The 22,501-nt window shown below is 41.5% G+C and overlaps 1 protein-coding gene across 3 annotated transcripts in view; it reads left to right on the top strand.

Annotated features, from left to right (window-relative positions):
- Window positions 1-22,501, top strand: part of LOC138787090 (rab9 effector protein with kelch motifs-like) — a 55,283-nt gene that overhangs the window by 18,647 nt on the left and 14,135 nt on the right. For all 3 annotated transcript variants that reach the window (XM_069964226.1, XM_069964225.1, XM_069964224.1), the window contains exons 7-12: window positions 760-906; window positions 9,799-9,850; window positions 9,941-10,041; window positions 13,762-13,847; window positions 14,568-14,649; window positions 21,875-21,960. In XM_069964226.1, coding sequence (XP_069820327.1) covers window positions 760-906; window positions 9,799-9,850; window positions 9,941-10,041; window positions 13,762-13,847; window positions 14,568-14,649; window positions 21,875-21,960 — 554 coding nt within the window. The remainder of the gene's footprint in view (window positions 1-759; window positions 907-9,798; window positions 9,851-9,940; window positions 10,042-13,761; window positions 13,848-14,567; window positions 14,650-21,874; window positions 21,961-22,501) is intronic.

The following is a 22,501-nucleotide window of genomic DNA, read 5'->3' as shown; positions in this document are numbered from 1 at the left end:
TACATGATGGAGCAACATCTGTTTTTTCTCCTATATCTAATCCTGCCAGTTAAATGAAACCTAAAATATTGGTTTAGGTTATATGATGCACAAAATATCTGGGGCTGTCCTTTCTTTTTTTATTGATATTTATTGGCATTCTGGGGGTATTCTGTTCTGGAAGATAAATTTGAGTGTTGTAATGAATAGGTATACATAAATTATGTATTAAAGGAGTATTCTGAAGAGTACTCTGTATTAGTGGCACTGTGTTTTCAGCAGTGTTGAATCTGAGCAGGACGGCAGCATCCAGGGCTTGGACAGTTTTTACCACTAAGGCTGGGTCCACACTGCGTTTTTCCTATCCGTTTAACGTATACGCTTTATGGAAAAAACGGATGCAATTGTGTGCCATCCGTTTGGATCCGTTTTTCAATTGACTTCCATTATATAAAAAAAAGCGTATCGAAACGGATGCGTTTTTTTTAAGATACACAAAAATAGGGTTGACTACGATTGTCTGTCCGTAAAAAGTAACCAAATAAAAACGGATATGGAACAAATAGGAAAAACGTAGTGTGAACCCAGCCTTACTGCTGCCATTCAACATAAAATATTAAATCAATAAATAAATACCATTATTAAAGCAATTTTCCAGAATGCCCCTTTAATTATATTAATGACTGTTTTTAATATATATGCTATGTCAATCACAAGAGAGAGATTCATAATTTTTCTTCGATTATGGCTACAAGTTTAAACAGCTTCTGTATGTTTCAGGTACATTGAATTGGGAAAAATTAAAACCAACCGGAGCTGCTCCTCAGACCTTAAGCCATAGTGCGGCAACTGTTGGTGAAAATGTCTTTGTTTTTGGTGGTATCTTTCATGGACGAGTTGTAGATGACTTGCACATGTTTAACACAGGTATTGTGCCTTATTAATTGTAAGCATCCAAAATCAATGTATTTCCAAGACTTTACATAACTGCATTCTTCCAATGAATTGTGAAGTCAGCTTGAGGTGAACCAAGAACAAAAATTATATTCTTATGTTTTCTCTGCTAAGATCAGCTACAGATCACAGAAAATCACCAATACTCTGGGTACCTGAACAAAAAGTGTGCCCCGACCCTTTCCCTTCAATGGCAACAAGACTATACAATTTATACCATACATGTCAGTTACCTATCAGACACTTAAAGGAGAAGTCTGGCAATTTTTTTTATTAAAGTTTTGTATTGCCCCCCAAAAGTTATACAAATCACCCATATCACCCAAATCACTCTTACACCAAAGCAAATTTTCCCGTAAGAAATCATTGAAATGCCGACAATTGGTTCCACACCCCAAAAATAATGATTTTTTAAAAAAAACAAATGAAACAAACATTCAGAAACAGCTGAATATGTCATACTATAAGTTACTGTACAGTATAGCAATTAGCATATGGAGTATAATGTATAGTAAGTGCATAAACCTGAAAAACAGCAGCAGTTTGTAGATACAGGATAGAACAGATAGAAGATAGAATAGAGTAGCAGGGCTGCTGTCAGAGGTCTGTGTGGTCACATGACAGCAATGGGAAAGGGGGGTGGGTGTTCAGCATGGACCAATCAGGAAATGAGAATCACAGAGCTGTGCAGGAGGACAGTGACAGAAACTTTTCTATACAGCAGTGTGAATGGCTGAGTGTAAGTGCAGGCAGATTATAGCAGCTACAGTGTGTATAGCTAAGTGTAAGTGTAGGCACATTATAGCAGCAGTGTGTATAGCTGAGTGTGAGTTCAGGCAGATTATAGCTGGAATGAAGAGGATGGGAAACACTAGGGCTAATAGAGACTACAAGAAGCATGAAGGAATGACCAGGGCAGATGTGGGCACATAAAGGGGTTACAGCTATGAAGATATTACCTCCACAGTACTGCCCCCTGATACAAGCCCCAGCCTGAAGTGGATGTGCTATGATTTATAAGGTGGAAGAGACGCCCTGAATCAGAGTACAGTGCGTAGACCACGCTATGTAGACCATGCCTCTACCCCACTCTCCCTCCCATCCTATACAGGGAGCTCTTAAACCAAAGCAATGCTCTTACATGAAATCACAATTTTCTAAAAACTGTCAGCTCTTCTTATAAAATGCTCTCAATCCAAGTTACTCGTAAACCAAGGTACCACTGTATTAGCCAGGAAGAGGTGGGTTAAGTGGGAAGGGGCTTTACATACTCGCAGCGGAATTAAAAAAAATCTGCTGTGAGTATGTAAACCCATAGTAAATGAAATGACACAGGATCGCAGCATGAAATGAGCTGCGATACAATACGTGTGAAGGCACCCTTATAGCATTTATAGGATTTATTTTATATGATTATTAATAGGATAGTATTTTATAGGATTATTTAAGTATGTTTTTCTACCTGGCCTGATGAAGCCCCAAAACATGCATTGGAGTTATGGCAGCATCCCAGGCTGGTCATGATATGGATGAATTAGAGATGAATTTTTTCTCCATGTATGCAGGCCTATGTTAATATGTTTTGAAAACTGTGTCTTATGTCAGTAGTTCTCAACCTGTGGTGCGCATACCTGAAGGGTTATGCGGCGCAAGTTGAGGAGGTACGTGCAGGTGTAAAAAAAAAAAAAAAACTTTTCCTTTTGGCGCCGAGAAAATTGCTATCATTCATGTCCTGATGCTAATCACCACTGCTCCTGACTCCACCCACCTTCCTTTCCCCAGTGTTCTGTACAGAAGGTGGGCCTTGGTGATGCTGCTGGGGAACAGAAGGAGAGCAGTGCATGGCCCTAGAAGTGTCACTGATTGGTCTTCAGTGACCACTCCAAGACTGCCCTTCCCTGGCTCCTCCCACCAGCCTCATCCTTCTGGCCTCAGCATGTGCTGCACATCCCTGGCTGCAAGGCGACATGTATCTACCTACAAGGGGGATATGCACCACACATGCAAGCCCAGCCCTTCCCCCTGTAAGTGTTCCCAAATGTTTTGTACATAGGTTTGTATTTGTCACCCACTCCACCCCTTCTGTGTGTCCCCAGTGTACTACCACAAGCCTGGCCTAAAGCGGCAGAAAGTTGCAGATTTATGCGCAAACCAGTCAGTTTGCATAAAAATCGTAGACTTTTTTACGATGTGCTACCTGCTTACCATATGTGCGAGTGTGGGGACATGGCCTCATCTTGTGCCTGATTTACCATGGTAAAAATCTATACCAGTACAGACCTGTTGTAGATTTCGCCAACTTAAAGATCTGTTGTAGATTTTGCACCTCTAAAGATGTGCACCTCTAAAGAAATCATGGAACCACCTGTATGTAGTCTGATGGTTTTCTCATATTATGGTTTTCTAATAGTTTTATTCTGTACATGAGAATATTCATAAGTAGAAAGTAAAAACCCTAAAAACCTTAAAAATATTAATTATTATTATTATTATTAATAATACAAATCCAGTTCCTTGTACTTATTCTTAAGCTGAGAGGCAGCGATCGCTCTGATCATGATCAGTATAGTGAATAGAAATGCAGACAAGAACGAAGCAACAACAACATCAATTCAAAGTCTTTATTCAAAAAAAAAAGCAATATGCAACATTGTAATGAAATATTACCGGCCCTTTAATAACCAGTTGATCCAGTGACTCTCAGGTCAGGCCTGGTGGAGACCACAGAACGTGCCGCAGTCATTCCCACCCGTCCACTATTATCCTGATCTGAGAGTCACCGGACCTAAAGATCCAGAGGAAGGCGAAGAAACCCCCCGGAGATTCTACATCAGGGGGGAAAAAATTCCTTCCTGACCCCACAAGTGGCGATCGGATCTGATCTCCCTGGATCACAACTAGCCTGCTGCATACAGCTGTATATATATTATATAGGATCAGGAGACGTCATTCTGTAACGGAAGAGAGAGACATTATCCCTGCACAATATGTTGGATCTATAGAAATAACTATTATTATTACATATACATCCATCTTATATACAGTACATGTCCTGCTCCTTAGAGCTTACACTCTATCTGGTTCGGGAGACCTGCCCTTAAGAGTTTACAAGCTAATATTCACCATACATGTCCTGCTCACAGAGCTTACACTCTAATATATCATACAATCTACTAATACAGGCCCTCCTCTTAGGAGCTTACAGGCTGATATATAATACATGACTACATGTCTGCCCCGAAGAGCTTATAATCTAATGTACACTACAATACCCCACTCCTAAGAGCTTGCACTGCAATGTACAATACAGATGTCGCCAGTGTTAACATGAACACTACAAAGCATTTCATGGTAACACAAGCTACATGTGTAGAGGCCCTGCTCCCCGCAGGAGCTTACAATCTAATACACAACCTACATTCTGCCACACAGCAAACAGACAACAGAGAGGCGGCTGTCTACAGAAGAACAGACATTTTAAAAGGGTTTTCCAGGGAATGATGGCCAATCCTGTGCATAGACCATAACTCAACTTTCCCTGGAAAACCCCTTTAAGGCCAGGTTCACACATGTGCCCAGATGTGTTTACTAAACTCATATTAGCTCCATGTGTGAACGAGGCCTCAGCGAAGAGCTCCCTACCTGGACGCGTCTTCTCCAAGCTGACAACCTGTAACTAACAGCAGAAGCCTCAGCTACACCTGTATACTCCGCACCATGTGTGACATCATGAGCCGTGTGCTTGTGATGTCATCATAACTGCCGCTGCTGTTTATGTATCAAGCTTACAGTCAGTGACAAGTGCTCAGCTGTGATTGGTTGCTATGGGCAACAAAGGACGTTCCTACTGTAAGACTGGGCCATAAATCTCCCCCAAGTGATTTATTCCATCCAAAGGAAACAATGTTCCAGCCATTTTCCAGCAATGCATGATGGGTAATGGTCCATATTAATAAGCTGCAAACTAACTAACATACATCCATTTACATGAATAAATACATTTATAGGCCAGGTTCAGACTATGTAAGTGTGCGGCTGTATTTGCGGCTGTAATTGTGCGGCGGTATTTTTGGTGGTTCATGCGTACGCTGGAAAGTATACGATATACGGCTGCACAGTGCACACTATGTATGAATCTACGGCCCTATCGTAAACAGACCCGTAAAAAATGAACAAGACCATTGTTTGCGGCTGGAAACGCGGCCGTGGATTGACAGGCGGTCCGTACGGAGTACTTCAAAAATAGCCGGCAATGATGCCGAATGCCGATGCCTCTAATAGTTAATATATTAAATTAATAAAACACATTTTCTTTGTAATAAAGTCCCTTTCGTTGTTCAATAATTTAATTCTAACGAATCCATCATTTTGCAATTAAATATACTGTTAAAATAAATATATATATATAAAATAAATGTATATTTATATATATATTTATTTTTTGACAGTATATTTAATTGCACAATGATGGATTCGTTAGAATTAAATTATTGAATAACGAAACTGAATTTATTTCAACGAAAATGTGTTTTATTCATTAAATATTAATTTGTACAGGAAGCTCCATAAGCCGTTAATTCATATTGCCGGCAAAAGAGCATTCTGTACTAATCATCACTTTACTTTAATGAAAACATCAAATGTTTCTTCTAATTATGTTATCACAATAGCATTATTAGAAGAAACATTTAGAATTATATGTGCGCTCAGCTGATTGGCTGATCGGCTGAGCGCACATATAATGAGCCGGTCCGCAGTACAGTGACTTCATTGTGCTGCGGACCAGCGAAGAGGCAACATCGGGGTGAGTATAGAGCTCTCCCCACCCCCTCCCCAGCACTGCACCCCTCCCAGCAAGGAAGGGGGGTCACTTAACCCCTTCCTTGCTGGGATGGGTGCAGTCTGACATCAGTCTGGCCCCCAAGGGGTTAAGGGGGATGCAATACATCCTCCCTTAACCCCTTGGGGGCCAGACTGTAAGCAGCGATCTGTAAAGATGCTGCATACTGTAAGGAGCACAACACCGCTCACAATGATGGGTGTTGTGCTCCTGTGTGTGTGTTTTTTGTGTGTTTCTCCCTTTTTGTTTTTCAGATATCGGTATCCTGGGGATTACGTTGGATTCCGTGGACTACGTCGATGACCAGCGTTTTTTTTTTTTTTTTTATAAAATGGTCAATGAGGGGTGTGGGGGTGTTTTTATTTGAATAAAAAAATTTTTTTAACTTGTGTCTTGTCTTTATTTCTTTACTTTATAGACTTAGTAGTGGAAGCCGTCTAATAGACGGAATCCATTACTAAGTTGGGGCCTAGTGTTAGCCGGTATAAAATGGCTAACACTAACCCCCCATTATTACCCCAGTACCCAATGCCACCAGGGGTACTGGGAAGAGCCGGGTGCCAGTGGTCCCGGAGCATCAAAATTGGCGCTCCTGGACCGGGCGGCAGCAGGCTGGTAAGATTTAGGCTGGGGAGGGCCTAAACCAATGGCTCTTCCCACCCTGGTGTTACCAGGCTGCTGTCGTTTGGTTTTTAACCCGGCTGGTTATAAAAATAGGGGGGACCCTATGCGGTTTTTTTTAAATAAATAATTTAAAAAAAACGCATAGGGTCCCCCCTATTTTTATAACCAGCCGGGTTAAAAACCAAACGACAGCAGCCTAGTAACACCAGGGTGGGAAGAGCCATTGGTTTAGGCCCTCCCCAGCCTAAATCTTACCAGCCTGCTGCCGCTTGGTCCAGGAGCGCCGATTTTGACGCTCCGGGACCACTGGCACCCGGCTCTTCCCAGTACCCCTGGTGGCATTGGGTACTGGGGTAATAATAGGGGGTTAGTGTTAGCCATTTTATACCGGCTAACACTAGGCCCCAACCTAGTAATGGATTCCGTCTATTAGACGGCTTCCACTACTAAGTCTATAAAGTAAAGAAATAAAGAGAAGACACAAGTTAAAAACATTTTTATTCAAATAAAAACACCCCCACACCCCTCATTGACCATTTTATAAAAAAAAAAAACAACAAAAAACCGCTGGTCATCGACGTAGTCCACGGAATCCGACGTAATCCCCAGGATACCGATATCTGAAAAACAAAAAGGGAGAAACACACAAAAAACACACAAACAGGAGCACAACACCCATCATTGTGAGCGGTGTTGTGCTCCTTACAGTATGCAGCATCTTTACAGATCGCTGCTTACAGTCTGGCCCCCAAGGGGTTAAGGGAGGATGTATTGCATCCCCCTTAACCCCTTGGGGGCCAGACTGATGTCAGACTGCACCCATCCCAGCAAGGAAGGGGTTAAGTGACCCCCCTTCCTTGCTGGGAGGGGTGCAGTGCTGGGGAGGGGGTGGGGAGAGCTCTATACTCACCCCGATGTGTCCTCTTCGCTGGTCCGCAGCACAATGAAGTCACTGTGCTGCGGACCCGCTAATTATATGTGCGCTCAGCCGATCAGCCAATCAGCTGAGCGCACATATAATTCTAAATGTTTCTTCTAATAATGCTATTGTGATAACATAATTAGAAGAAACATTTGATGTTTTCATTAAAGTAAAGTGATGATTAGTACAGAATGCTCTTTTGCCGGCAATATGAATTAACGGCTTACTGGAGCTTCCTATACTAATTAATATTTAATGAATAAAACACATTTTCATTTAAATAAATTCAGTTTCGTTATTCAATAATTTAATTCTAACGAATCCATCATTGTGCAATTAAATATACTGTCAAAAAATAATTATATATATAAATATACAGTTATTTATATATATATTTTAACAGTATATTTAATTGCAAAATGATGGATTAGTTTAAATTTAATTATTGAACAACGAAAGGGACTTTATTACAACGAAAATGTGTTTTATTATTTTAATATATTAACCATGAGAGACATCGGCTATAGTGCAGAGGATCGCAAACCCCGGTAATAGCAATTCATGTAAACTGTTTCCCTGCTTTCCCAGATGCATCCAAAGGTGTTTGCATCACTTTCTTAAGATTTTATTTGTTATTTTTAGTTGAACCAGATTTCCAAGTAAATGACCGTATGTTTTGAGCCGCATGTCTATTTTTTCCCACGGCCGTAGTTTCATCCACACATTTACAGCCGCATAAAAAATACAGCCGCACAGTTACATAGTGTGAACCTAGCCATAAAGTGCTAACAGTGCATAGAAGTTAGGTACACACACACACACACACACATATATATATACTTATCTAAAACCTTTGCTTTTGATGCCAGGACATTGCTATCATTCAGCAATATCCTGACACCGATCACCACCGCTCCTGGCTCCACCCACCTTCCTTTCCCCTGCAGCAGCTCACCAGCCTTCTGTACAGGGGGTGGGGCTTGGGGATGCCGCCGGGGAACAGATGGAGAGCGGACACATGGCCTCAGGAGCGTCACTGACCAGCCTTGTCCTTCCTGCTTTAGCGTCTGCCACGCAACCCTGACTACAAGGACAAATGTATCCACTTACATAGGGACATGTAACTGCCTACAAGTGAAGGGGGTAGGTACATGGCTGCAAGGGGACATGTATGTGGCTACAAGGGAAAAGGGTATGGCTGTAAGATGACATGTATCCGGCCTGGGGGGAGGGGTATAAAGGGGGGATATCTTACCACGAGGAGACATGTCTGCCTGCAAGGGGGGGGGGGGGGGTATATGGCTAGCTACAGGGCGGGCATTATTACTGGCCACAGGGGCTGGTATTATTGTGAAGGGGGCATTAACAATGGCTACAGGAAGGAATTATTACTAGGGAAGGGGGATTTATTATTGTGGGTGGGGGCATTAAAGCTGACTACAGGGGCATAATTACTGGGACATACAGATCAGTCACATTGTTATGGAGGGATCCGATCTGGGAATCAATTGCTCACAGAGACTTTATACAGAGTCTATGGAGGCAGTATGTTCTCGGGGTACCTTGGGGGTACTCAGCTAAAGCATCTCTTGACTTGAAAAGGTTGAGAAACACTGTTGTGTAATTATATAGAGAAAGGTAGTCTCAAAGCAGGGTATTAACCCCTTATGTGATTGTAACTTAACCAGTCTGGTGTGCTGCTTTCTTGTGTAAGAGTCACATAAAGTTTATATATTTAAATATGGCATAATAGTATCTCTGTGGTTTGGATAGGATATGTGGTAGTTGGGGAGATTGCCAGTTTTTGTGGGATATACATACTGTCCGAATGGTAGAGTGGACAGTTCCTGTAGTCTAATTTGGATATATATTCATAGTACAGTAATGCACTACATAAAAATTAATGTGCTAGATCCTGTCTAATTAAAAATGTTATTAGATGTTGGAGATACTCCTATTTGTATATAGCAGTGGTTTAAAGGGGTTGTCCAGCAAAAATATTTTTCTTTCAAATTAGCTGGTGTCAGAAAGTTATATAGATTTGTAATTTACTTCTATAAAAAAATTCTCTAGTCTTTCCATTATAATCAGCTGCTGTATGTCCTGCAGGAATATTGTTTTATTTTCAGTCTGACACAGTGCTCTCTGCTGACATCTCTGGCCAAGACAGGAACTGTCCAGAGCAGGAAAGGTTTTCTATGGAGATTCATAGAAAACCTAGACAGAGTTCCTGTCTCAGCCAGAGATGTCAGCAGAGAGCACTGTGTCAGACTGAAAATAAAATAACATTTCCTGCATGACATACAGCAGCTGATAAGTATGGGAAGACTTGAGATTTTTTCATAGAAGTAAATTACAAATCTATATAACTTTCTGACAGTTGATTTGAAAGAAAATGATTTTTGCTGGGTAACCCCTTTAAATAAAGACAGAAAAAATGAAAGTTTTGTTAAATTTCTCATCCTGGATTAAATTTCAGTTTCTGAAACATGGGTGCCAGTGAAAACATCTGGTTCATTGCCTGATGCAAGGTAAGAATTCATATTGTGGTATTTTCATCATCTTTACATCATTATGGTCTTTGTCTAAAATTTAGTATTTCATTAATGTGTTATATTAAGGTTGGGACACGCATTTGCTGCTATTGGACAACATATATACATGTTTGGCGGTTGTTCAGCAGATGGAGTTTACTACAGTGATGTCTACATGCTGGATACAGGTGAATTCCTTACTTTCTCAGTAGACATATCCAAAAATTTATATAAAAGTTATTTTTCCAATTGTATCTGAAAGTACTGATAAACTATATATATGGTGAACTATACCTCAAGCCCATCACTCAATTAATAAAAACCTTCTGACAGCCTAATGTAGGTTACACTGATTTCTAAGAACATATCAGACTTTGCAGACATCATTAAATCAATTTTATTTTGTTCAAATCAAACTGCTGGAAAAATACATACGATACATGGAAGAGACAAGTGAAATGAAAAATATGAAAAGCTTTTATTAATGAAGTTTATAAGTAGTATGTGTTTTAAAAGGAATGTGCAATCAGAAAATGGCTGTCAGGAAACTGGCGGGGTAAGACACAGACTGTGAAAGCCCTAAAACTGAGCCCGTCCCAGCTGTCCCTATCTACTTGCCACACTCTGTCCTAGGTAGCAGCGGGCAACTGGGCGGTGTTTACTATACTGCAGCAGTGGAAACACAAAACAAGGCAAAACACACACAATAAAAGAAGGGTCAGTGGTCCAAGTCGGCAATGTGCAGGAGCTGAATTACAAAATCGGAGTCCGGGAGAGAAGTCGAGGTCACAAAAAGCCAAAGGTCAAAAATACACAAAGTAGCAAAGTCAGGAAAAGCTAGATCAAGGCACTAGGAACTAAGCGCTATCACAGGCAAGGCACTAGAGACAAGTTAACATACTTATAGGACTTGAAGTCCCAGCCTAGCCTAGATACCGACAACTAACTGGGCCAGTCAGTTGTCAGTCAAATCACTTTGATCAGCAGTTGGAGTGCAACACTGGACAGTGCTATAAGCAGGAGCAGCAGAGCAGAGTATAGCAAAAAGCAGAGAAGCATGGGGGAGAGAAGCACAGGAGAGAAGCAGGGGGGGAGAAGTATGGTGGAGAGAAGCACAGGAGAGAAGCAAGGGGGAGAGAAGCACAGGAGAGAAGCATGGGGGAGAGAAGCACAGGAGAGAAGCATGGTGGAGAGAAGCACAGGAGAGAAGCAGGGGGGAGAGAAGCACAGGAGAGAAGCAGGGGGGAGAAGTATGGTGGAGAGAAGCACAGGAGAGAAGCAGGGGGGAGAGAAGCACAGGAGAGAAGCAGGGGGGAGAAGTATGGTGGAGAGAAGCACAGGAGAGAAGCACAGGAGAGAAGCAAGGGGGAGAGAAGCACAGGAGAGAAGCAGGGGGGAGAAGTATGGTGAAGAGAAGCACAGAAGAGAAGCATGGGGGAGATAAGCACAGGAGAGAAGCATGGTGGAGAGAAGCAGGGGGGAGAAGTATGGTGGAGAGAAGCACAGGAGAGAAGTAGGGGGGAGAAGTATGGTGGAGAGAAGCAGGGGGGAGAAGAAAACAGGCCCAGGTTTCACACTGAGTGAGTATAAATACATTTAGAATCTATATTATTAACTATATGTATAATATGTACTGTTTTCGTGTCATTTTGTGCCATTTTGGTTGGTGGTGTGCCCTGGAATTTTTTAAGTATAAAAAGTGTGCCGCGGCTCAAAAAAGGTTGAAAATCACTGCACTATGGCACTTTGTGCAAATAGGAAGAGGGAGCTGTCTATTATGTATATCTAATACCACTACATGTATTTTCCTATACCTATATGCACAAGTTTTTTATTTGTTTCCCCATTTAGGGAAACAGGCAGTACACCACTGCCGGCTTTGGACAGAGGCTATAGTTCAGCTTATTTTGATCTGTACTATGAGTGTATGTTTTTAAATGTTTTTCTGTTTTTCTGTGCTTCAATAAAATGAATTATTTTTGTGACATTATACAGGTGTGCTATTATAGTGCTTTTCTTTCTCTTCGTTCTATATATTCTGCATTGGCAGATGGCATCAGCGGGTGGAGACAAGCTGCCTTTATAAATTTAAAACAGTTGGCTTCCTGTACACCCTAGTAGTCAGAAGTTTCATTGTAGCAGAAGAAAGAAGAAAATGCTGGAAGACACAAGCAGCCCCGCTCCTTATTGGCATACAATTAGGATAGAATTACAATGAAAAGTGACACCAGTTGGATCACACCATTGCCAATAGCTGATGTTCAGAACTTAAAGCGTAACTGTCATTTCAGGGCCATTTTTCTGAAAACATTAAATATCAACAGTACAAGCGATTTTAAGAAACTCTGTAATAGGTTTTATGTACTAAAAGAGTTTCCTTCTGTACTGAAAAAGCAATCTCCCAGCCTCCCCCCTCACATCAAATGAAGCAGGATTTCTGTCTCCATTGTGGCTATGGAGAGGGGAGGGGCTGTTAGGAGTGACTGAGCACGGAGGATTTCTGCACAGCACAACACCCTGCAATCTTCTCTCAGTAAGTTCATAGAAAAGCACTGACCTTTCTGACACCTGAATTTAGCGTTTTAGGTGCTCAGACAGTCTACAAACAGCTGACCTTCATGTCACCTCTTCCTGCTCCCTCATCTCCCTCAGCCCCTCCCCCCTTCATAGGCTTACAATGGAGAGAGCAGAACCCGTCTTCACTGGCTTCTCTGTAATGAAGACGTGTTTGCCTGATAATGCACAGATAAGAAGTCAGGGGGGGAGGCTGGGAAATTGCTTCTTGAGTACAGAAGGAGGCTTTTTTGGCTGATGAAACCTATTACAGAGTTTCTTAAAATCGCTTATACTACTGATTTCTGCAATAAAAAAAAACATGATAGTTAAAGGGGTCATCCAGCGCTACAAAAACATGGCCACTTTTTCCCCTCTCTTGTCTCCAGTTCAGGTGTGGTTTGCTATTAAGTTCCAAACCCCACCCAATCTGGAGACAAGAGAGGGGGGAAAGTGGCCATGTTTTTGAAGCGCTGGAGTATGCATAGAAACTAGAGATGAGCGAACCTCGAGCATGCTCGGGTCTACCCGAACCTGAGCATTCGGCATAGCGGGGGCTGCTGAAGTTGGATAAAGCTCTTAAGCTGTCTGGAAAACATTAATACATGGATATGTTTTCCACATAGCCTTAGGGCTTTATCCAAGTTCAGCAGCCCCCGCTATGCCGAATGCTCGGGTTCGGATAGACTCGAGCATGCTCTAGGTTCGCTCATCTCTAATAGAAACCTGTTCCATACAAATACTTGGAGTTTGCTTCAGTCTATTGTGCTTATGTGTGAGGGGCTTACTGTAAATTACATCTCTAAACATCAGAAAGTGGAAAAAGATTAGAAAAAAATATATTTTCCAGTATATTCCTTTAATTAGTAGAAGAGAAAATCCAGGTCCTGCAATAACTTTAAAATACAAGAAATAGGCATACTGTTTATAGGAGTACCAATAACAAGCTCATTAACAGTAAAACAAAAAACTTGTAAGGGCCAGTTCACACTGAGCAAGATCGTCGAAATCCCACCGTGCTCAGTGTGCTGATGTAAGTGAATGGAGAGGGCGCGCGCTCGCCCGCTCCCTCTCCTCTCCGCTCAAAGAATGAACATGTTAGTTCTTCGAGCGGAGAGCGGCGGCAGCGGACGAGCGCAAGCCCTCTCCATTCACTTCCAGCAGCACTGGAACTGGCCCTAAAGATGTATACTGCGTCTGTTCAAATGAACTTCTCTTCTAAGCGGAGTGGCAACATCTTTGTTTCCAAAAATCAACTAAATGCCTATTACTGCACTTAACCAGTTACCTTTTACATAGCTACTACCTTGAGTGTGGACAATAATATTGCTATTTTTACTTATTTCTTTCCATAGCTACTTTGGCATGGCAGTGTTGTGAGATCAAGGGAGAAAGCCCAGCTGGAAGAAAATTGCACTCATTCACAGCACATCATGATAAGGTAGGATGCAACACATAATGGTACAATAAAACTTCAACAAACGGTTTAGACATTGACTAATGATTTAGCTTCACCCCTGACAGGCCCTGCACCTAAATTTTCCAAATAGGCAGGGACAGAGGAGAGCTCACTTTTTGCCAAATCCTGCCTTCAATGTGTTTGTATGGGGGGGCTCACGCGCCTCCGCTCTCCGTGCTGCTCTGCTCAAAGAATTGAAATGTTTCCGCACAGAATCTCGCCGCTGATTCCGAAGTGTGAACGGGGCCCTCCTCTAGCCACATTTGTGCATATGGTCACAGTTAAGGATTGATCTCTTATTACAGTTAAAGGGGAATTCCAGTAATGCCATAAAAAATAAAATGCACAAAAAGAATATAGGTGCACTCATTGATCCACCGCCAATTGTTTGACACCTTTCCCTTTGTCTACGCAGCTGCTAGCCCCAGGTTCAAACTTTTATAAATGATCCCAGTTTTATATCATGGTACCTGGCCCGGAAACGACATCCCCCATCCTGCATTGTTCCTCACATCCAGCTTGCCTGACAATAGAAGAGACAGAGATCATGTGACCTTTGTCTCAGAAGGGAGGGGGGAAACAGAGGAGCTGAGACAGAATCGACCAGGAAGTGTGGATTTTCAGCAGCCTTCCAATAGAATGAACAATTACATAAAACACTTTTATGAGATAATTACCATAATGTTCTTTTTTCATTGACAGGATATCTACTTGTTTGGGGGTATCACAGAAACTGAGAATGAGACTAAACTGTTGAAATGTGATGTTATGAAATTAAGTCTTGGTAAGTGATATCCAGAAAAACCCAGCGAGACATCCAATTGTAAGTTAATTATAATATTTGTAACAGCAGGTGATAAAATCCAAAAATGTGTTAAACGCTCTCTGATAAGTATACAGAAATGTTGTAAAAATAATACTGCCTGGCCAACAACAGTTGCTTTCCCAGATGTACTGCGGCTATAGATGTCGCTGGGTATTTAACAGCTGTCACTAGGGAGTTTGTGAAATAGTAGTTCATGATACCTAATTAAATTTATTCCTGAGCAAGCAACTGTTGTTTACGCCAAAGAAGATGGTGATGCTAAAACATACCTATACGGTACTATCAATTCTTACCAAATGCCCTATACCCAACACTATATAGGCTCATATAAAGTGCCAAATATTGGGTTCCACAACTACAAATACATTACATGGAGTGAAATTTGAAGCTACAGTACTGCCAGAGGATAGGTTGATTAAATAAACCATGATTTCTTATACATTTTACTCAATGTCCAAATAAAAGTAAAATTTAAAACCTGTGGGGAAAGTAAGGTATATCTCTAGGAGCATCCCCAGAATAGCAAGCAAATATTGGGTTCTGGGACACAAATCTGGTTTGTTAATATTTAAAAAACCCTGTATTGTAACTTATGGCATTGATATGTACCATAATGGTTAGTAAGCTATGTAGGTAATTCCCTTACTCCCTTACTTGCTACTTTATTTTCAGGATTAAAGGAGAACTGCAGCAAACATTTTTATTAAAGTATTGTAGTGTCCCCCAAAGTTATACAAATCACCAATATATACATATTACAGAAAATGGGCAGCATCTGTGATAAGATGCTAGGAGCGGGGGATCTGTACAGATATGCGCCGTGCTCCCAAAATCTAATTACAAATGCTGCCCGAGGGGGGGAGAGTCAGTTAAAGGCATTCCACATCCGTGTTCCGTGAGGAACACGGAACGTGGGAATGCAGCGTGACAAAAATTTTCACCGGACTTTAAGTGTCCCAATGGGAAAAAAATTTGACTTTTGGTCCACACAGCGAATGCTGTGGCACCAATCTGCACAAATAAAGCTGCAGGTAAGGCTAGACTTTTTTTTTTTTTAAAAAGGCAGGTAAATGCAAAATAGAGTTTTGTTTTTTGGCCGTGGACAGACATTAGCTGAGAGTCTATGGGGAAGTATGAAATACAATACCAACATGAAGTTTTTGTATTTTTCAGGGCATTTTGTCACTTTTCTGCTCTTTTTTGATTTAGCAAAATTGCAGTAGACTGCGTGTTTGACGTTTTTTGACCAAGAAACAGTGGAGTGGTTTATGTCCTATAGACTTATTTTTACCCTGACTTTCCAAAATAAATCCTTGAGTTTATAATAAAAAAAAAACATGTAAGGGATAAAATGCCAGCGATAAAAACGCCTACGTATACAAATTTACGTGAAAATTAGATTTACCAGAAAAAAAGCCCAAAAATCTGGAAAAACTGCTGGCAGTTTTTTGTGTTTTTTTTTTTCAATAAAAATAAATGCCATTCAGAATTATTTTCTGGATTTCAGTAAATGACATTGTGTATACCAATTTGCTTTTTAGCCAAGCACCATACACAAGCAGCACATCACAGTGTATACAACTGTTCCTTCTCGCGATGTGATGGAGGTCTTTGGACCAATACATTGCACCTTTTGTTTGTGACTGCACATCAATAAAATGATCTATTAAATTGCAACTCTAAATGAAGTGCAGAGTACCTCTATATTATAAAATTGGATTGTGGACTACTCTGACACGTATACAAGGCATTACCATTACGGTGAATCCAAAATGATTTTGCTTCATAGCTATTGGCAAATGTTTTATGTTTCTTTTGCACTTGTCTTTATGAACCTCTTTACCTGTGTTATAGAAACGTAACAATCATTAACATGAAATTTGGAAATATATGAATTATATATCATGTAATCCTCATAATGCATAATGTCAGTAAAGGGTAAGTATGTTATGACTGGTAATCCTGGTACAAATACATTAACTATTCATGCTGTTCGGCTTGCATACAGGTGAATACAAACTTGACTCTAATCAGTTTTAGTGCTGTGTAAACCTTGATGAATGGTTTTGATCAACTGACACTTTTTTATAGTGTAAATGGAGATGTTCCTATGTATTATGTGCAGCCGAATTATATAGTTCTAAATAATGCACTGGCTAATGGATAAGACATAAAAAGTAGCATTATTATTTCATAGGTTTTCCTGGGTATGGCTGTGTCATCTGATGAAGCTCACATCTGCAGCCATAACTTTCAGAAACCTATTTATGCAGCATCTATGTTAGAAATATGCAGCCACAAGTGTAAATGTCTGCCTACAGCAGCCGTTTCTAGCTCTTTATCGCTTTTTTCCTAAGAAATCCTTTTTTGGCCTAAAACAATATTTTTTATGTAGTTTTTGTGGTGCTTTTTTCAATACAGTTACTTGTGTTACCGGTTATTTTATTTTCCTGATGATTCCAAATACAGTCAAAAATAACCCCACAAGTCAACCCTATAGTATAAAAACTACGACATACAGTACAATGGGGAATATAAAGAAAGGACTTATACTGTACTTCTCCTTCCTGGTGGATCCACTTCTGGCTTTGGCTCAAAAACGGCAGTGGCAATTTTCTGAAACACTCCCTGTGATTGCAGCCTCACGCTATTTTAATAATATCTCTGCCTTTTTATTGTCCCTGTTTGTTGTAAGGGCCACTTAACTAACAGCATTGGTAGAGTTATATAAAAGGAAAAAGGATCACAAAAGGCGCTGCTTGTGCAGAACGTTACTCCTGTAGGTTAGTGTATATCTTACATTTTGAATGCACACTCACCGGAGTCATACTATAGACTCTAGTAAGCATGTTTAATTAGCAGTGGGGCAGCAGCCTTTCACCTGCTAATGCCCTGCATAAGAGTTCAGTAGAATTATAGAAACCAGCAGTGTAGATGATGTTGGATCTTAAAGAGGACCTGTCACCCCTGGTGATGGGGTGACAGGCTCCTGACCCCCCCGTTAGAGCCCCCTATACTCACGTGATCCCACTGGGTCCCGCTTCTGGAGATGGTCGGGTCACGGAGATATCAGCCGCTGCAGCCCGGCGCGCGCGCTCCTCAGATGAGTCCAACACTCATAGAGAATGACAGGAGAGTCCAGCGCTCCGTCATTCTCTATAAGTGTTGGACTCATCTGAGGAGCGCGCGCGCTGGGCTGCAGCGGCTGATATCTCCGTGACCCGACCATCTCCAGAAGCGGGACCCAGCGGGATCACGTGAGTATAGGGGGCTCTAATGGGGGTCAGGAGCCTGTCACCCCGGCACGGGGGGTGACAGGTTCCCTTTAAGAGTGTGAAGCCTTCCAAGTAGATTTCCCTTAAGCAGTTGTAAAGAGAAGACACCGGGCATGGAACCGACAGAATCCAATGATTAATCCAGATGCTGTGCATTTCAAAGGCTCACTTCCTTCTTCAGCAGACTTCTATGCCTCATGAAGAAGGCAGTAAGCCTTTGAAATGCGTAGCGTCTGTATTGATGGAAAGATTCGCTGAATTCTCTGAGTTCCATGCGAAGATTAGTCATGCCCAGAGGGATTTACGGCATTAAAGTGAAAAGTACCACCAAGTACATCGCTATGGGCTTTTTACATTAAAAGATCAGCGCCGGCATTGGGTTGCCGGAAGCGCAGTCCTTTTTTTGAACCGAATGGTTTCCTGTGAACGGCAGCGGTTTGTTCCTAAATACCAAACAGACATGAAACACTGGGGATGGGCCCACCGGTTCCCAGTGTGATGATCTCCCCTCCCCTCTGTGATGCGGCTCTATTGATTCTAATGGAGCCACATCACAGAGGGTAGGGGGTTTTGTCACACTGGCGACCAACAGGCCCTCCCCCAGTGCTTCATGCCTGGCTGGTGCTCAGGAACCAGGCGTCCAGGCGTGCCACCAGCATCCCTGCACTGGCGCCGACTTTTCCAAGTTTGCTTAGGCCTTATTTACACATTCAGTAAAGTTGACCACAATTGCGGATCTGTAATCACTGTTCAATTTAGAGCACATTGATGTATATCGGGCTATTCACACAGTCCGTTTTAATTTTGATCTGTAATCCGTTCCTTAAAAAAAAAAGGACATGTCCTAGTGTGCATTGTGATTGCGGTACAGATTACCAATTGAAGTCTATGGGATCCGTGTTTTTTACAGACGTCACGGATGTCATATCCATGACGTCCGGAAAAAACACGGATCAAATCTATGTAAACTAGTACTTTTCACATTTTACAGAAACATGCGGAAACGGATGCAATGACGGATGCAAATACAGATGATTTTATACGGACCACGGATTAAAAATAGCGGGAGGTTTTGCGGTCCAGAAAAATTACTGAACATGTACTGAGTGTGTACTAATGAGGATCGGGTGTCACTGGTGGTTCCAGTGACCACCAGTGTTTATGGTTTGACATACAAACTGACTGCGTCCAATCCCATACTACAACAAGAGTATTGGATTTTAGGAAGACAGATTTTAATAAAATGGGGGAGTATTTAGATAAAGAATTAAGAGGGTGGGATAAAACATCGGGAGCGAGCACTCAGTGGGCAGAATTAAAAAATGCCATATTAAAGGCAACTAGACTACATGTGCGAGAAGTTAGCAAAAGTAAAAGGAAGAAGAATCCATTATGGTTTACTAGAGAGGTTAAGGCCATTGTAAAAGGAAAAAAGGCAGCGTATAGGAAGTATAAGGAGACTGGGAATGAAGCTGACGTATAAAATTATACAGAAGGAGGCAAAGCAGATTATAAATGCTGCTAAAGCCTCAAAAGAAGAAAAAATGGCAAAATCTGTCACTGCAGGGAATAAAACCTTCTTCAGATATACAGTATAAGTGACAGAAAAAAGAAGAATGGCTGCAGCATTACTAAAATAAGTAATGGGGAGAACATGTTTATTGATGGAGATAAGGCAGTTGCTGACTATTTGAATAGTTACTTCTGCTCAGTGTTTTCAGAAGGCGGCCTTCACAATCACAGGATGGTTGGACACAGCATTGGCTCCAGCTATATGGGTTCGGCTCCAGTATTTTCAGAGGCTGAAGTTGCAGAGGAACTTGCCCGTTTAAAGCTGAATAAGGCGATGGGTCCAGATGGGATCCATCCCAGGGTTCTTAAAGAACTCAGATCTGTGATTGCTGCCCCCCTGACAGATCTGTATTACCAATCCCTGCTAACAGGAGATGTCCCCGATGATTGGAGAACAGCCAATGTTATACCAATCCACAAGAAGGGGAATAGAGAAGAGCCCAGTAACTACAGGCCAGTGAGCCTGACATCTGTAGTAGTGAAAATGATGGAAACTCTTCTAAAAAAGAAGATAATGGATCACCTAAGAATCAACAATTTGATGGATCCAAACCAGCATGGCTTTACTGAGGGCTGATCATGTCAGACTAATCTCATTGATTTCTTTGATTATGCCACAAAAGTGCTGGATGAAGGTGGTGCTGTGGATATCGCCTATCTGGACTTCAGCAAAGCTTTTGATACAGTTCCCCATAAAGAGCTGATAGAGAAGTTGGAGAAAATTGGACTTAATCCCTGGATAGTTCAGTGGATTTGTGGTTGGCTGAAGGATAGATATCAGAGGGTTGTTGTTAATGGTGTATATTCCGAGTAGGGATGGTCCGAACCGAGTTCGTACGAACCCAAACCATCCGCAATGATAACCGCTGTCTGCCCGCATCGTGCAGCTGGCGGATCCAGCGGGAGGACCGCCTGGAAAACTGGGATACAGCCATAGCCATAGGCTGTATCCCAGTTTTCCAGGCGGTCCTCCCGCTGTATCCGCCCGCTGCACGGAGCGGGCAGACAGCGGTAATCCGATGCAGAGCATTCGGGTTCAGCCGAACTCGGACATCGGCGGGTTCAGACCATCCCTAATTCTGAGCAGAAACTAGTTACAAGTGGTGTGCCACAAGGGTCTGTTCTGGGTCCTATTCTTTTTAATATGTTTGTAAGTGACATAGGAGAAGGGTTGGTAGGTAAAGTTTGTCTGTTTGCTGACGACACAAAAGTGTGCAATAGGGTTCATATTCCTGGAGGTGTCAGTAATATGGAAAATGATTTAGCTTTTGCTAAATAAGTGGTCCAAACTGTGGAAATTGAAGTTCAACATTTCCAAATGTAAAATAATGCACTTGGGGAGGAGGAATCCTCTATCCGAGTATCACATCGGCAGTACTGTGTTGGAAAAGACTTCAGAAGAGAAGGATTTAGGGGTAGTGATTTCTGACAGCCTTAAAATGAGTCACCAGTGCAACCAGGCGGTGAGGAAAGCAAATCGTATGCTGGGGTGTATAGCTAGGGGTATAACCAATAGGAAGAGAGAGATTGTGATCCCGCTGTATAGAGCTCTGGTGAGGCCACATGTGGAATACTGTGTCTAGTTCTGGAGACCTCACCTAAAAAAGGACATTGATAAAATAGAACGGGTCCAAAGACGGGCTATCACTCCAGACAAGAGTGACAGCTTGCGCAACCATTCACAGGCCGCAACGTTGTCCCGCCTCAGTCACTGATTGACTGAGCAGGCAGTCATTTTTATCTCTGGAGTGACAGAGCAAATCTGCAACTGAAATCCTAATCCTCTAAAAAAAAAATCTGAGCATGCTCCATGAGAATTTTTTTAATTCCAGAGCACTAACTAATGCCCCTGTGGCTGCATGTGAGCACCCACTCTGTTAGGATTGCTGGACTTTTGCAACCCAGGTGAATGCACCGTGTGTTTTATCTCCACATTTGCATAACATGTTTACAGTTTATATCTCAGCACTGGAGCAATGGACTGAAATGAGAGTTATATCTCCTGAGTCATTGTAAGTAGCTCTATTGTACACTTCTTTACTCGGCAAAAAGCTGCGGACAGGTCTGCTTTAAAACCATATAATTGCAAATGTTTTGTAGCAGCACTATACCTTATTGAGTTCTGCTTGGTGACTATGCTGCACACATCAATGAATGCAGTAGTCACATTACTGGGAAGAGGAAATTATAAAAGGTCCCTGTGTCCTGATGATCAGATGATGTAAAAGACGCTAGTGACATATTCTCTTTAGTTTTGTGCATTATAATATGTATATTTTGCCTAATAAAGATACTTACTCTCACTTTTATTTAACAAGCAACTTATTTTTTTTCAGCAAAGATGAAATGGAAACTGCCTCTCTATTTTGGCATTCCACCAGCATGCAGATATAAGCATACATCTTTTGTTCTGCAAAGTCATGTAAGTGTTTTTCATACAACTAATGTACTCTAAAGGTGGCATCATTTTGGAAACTTACATTGCTAGCTTAGCATGATAAGTCAGTGAAAATCTCAATAGCAAAAAAAAACTATCTATATGCACATACTGTACATCTATCTGCACTTTTTGGTCCTATTTAAATAATGCATTAGTGGAATAAGATACACCATACAGAGCACTTTCTAGTTAGTAGATAAATGTACATTTAATAAAAATGTATGTAATTATGTAATTATTATTCTTTGACTACAGAGACCACAAAAAATGAGCAATTAAAAGACACACAAACACATCTTTTCATTATACAGTGCTAAAATTAGAAAACTCCTTTGGGCGCATTTAGAGCTTTATAGCTGGCGATTATATGCCGTGTTCAATTAGTTACATTGATATCTGAAGCATCAAATCCGTATGTATAAGAGTACCCATAAGACCTAAATTGTACTGCATCCTAAGGTCTTGGATTCTTATGTTCTTAGTGAAAAATCCAGCACAACAGGATCGGGTCAGGCTTCTTGTC

The sequence above is a fragment of the Dendropsophus ebraccatus genome, chromosome 3, assembly GCF_027789765.1.
Source record: "Dendropsophus ebraccatus isolate aDenEbr1 chromosome 3, aDenEbr1.pat, whole genome shotgun sequence".
NCBI lineage: Eukaryota > Metazoa > Chordata > Amphibia > Anura > Hylidae > Dendropsophus > Dendropsophus ebraccatus.
Note: the sequence above shows the minus strand (reverse complement) of the source record. Positions and strands in the feature narration are given on the sequence as shown.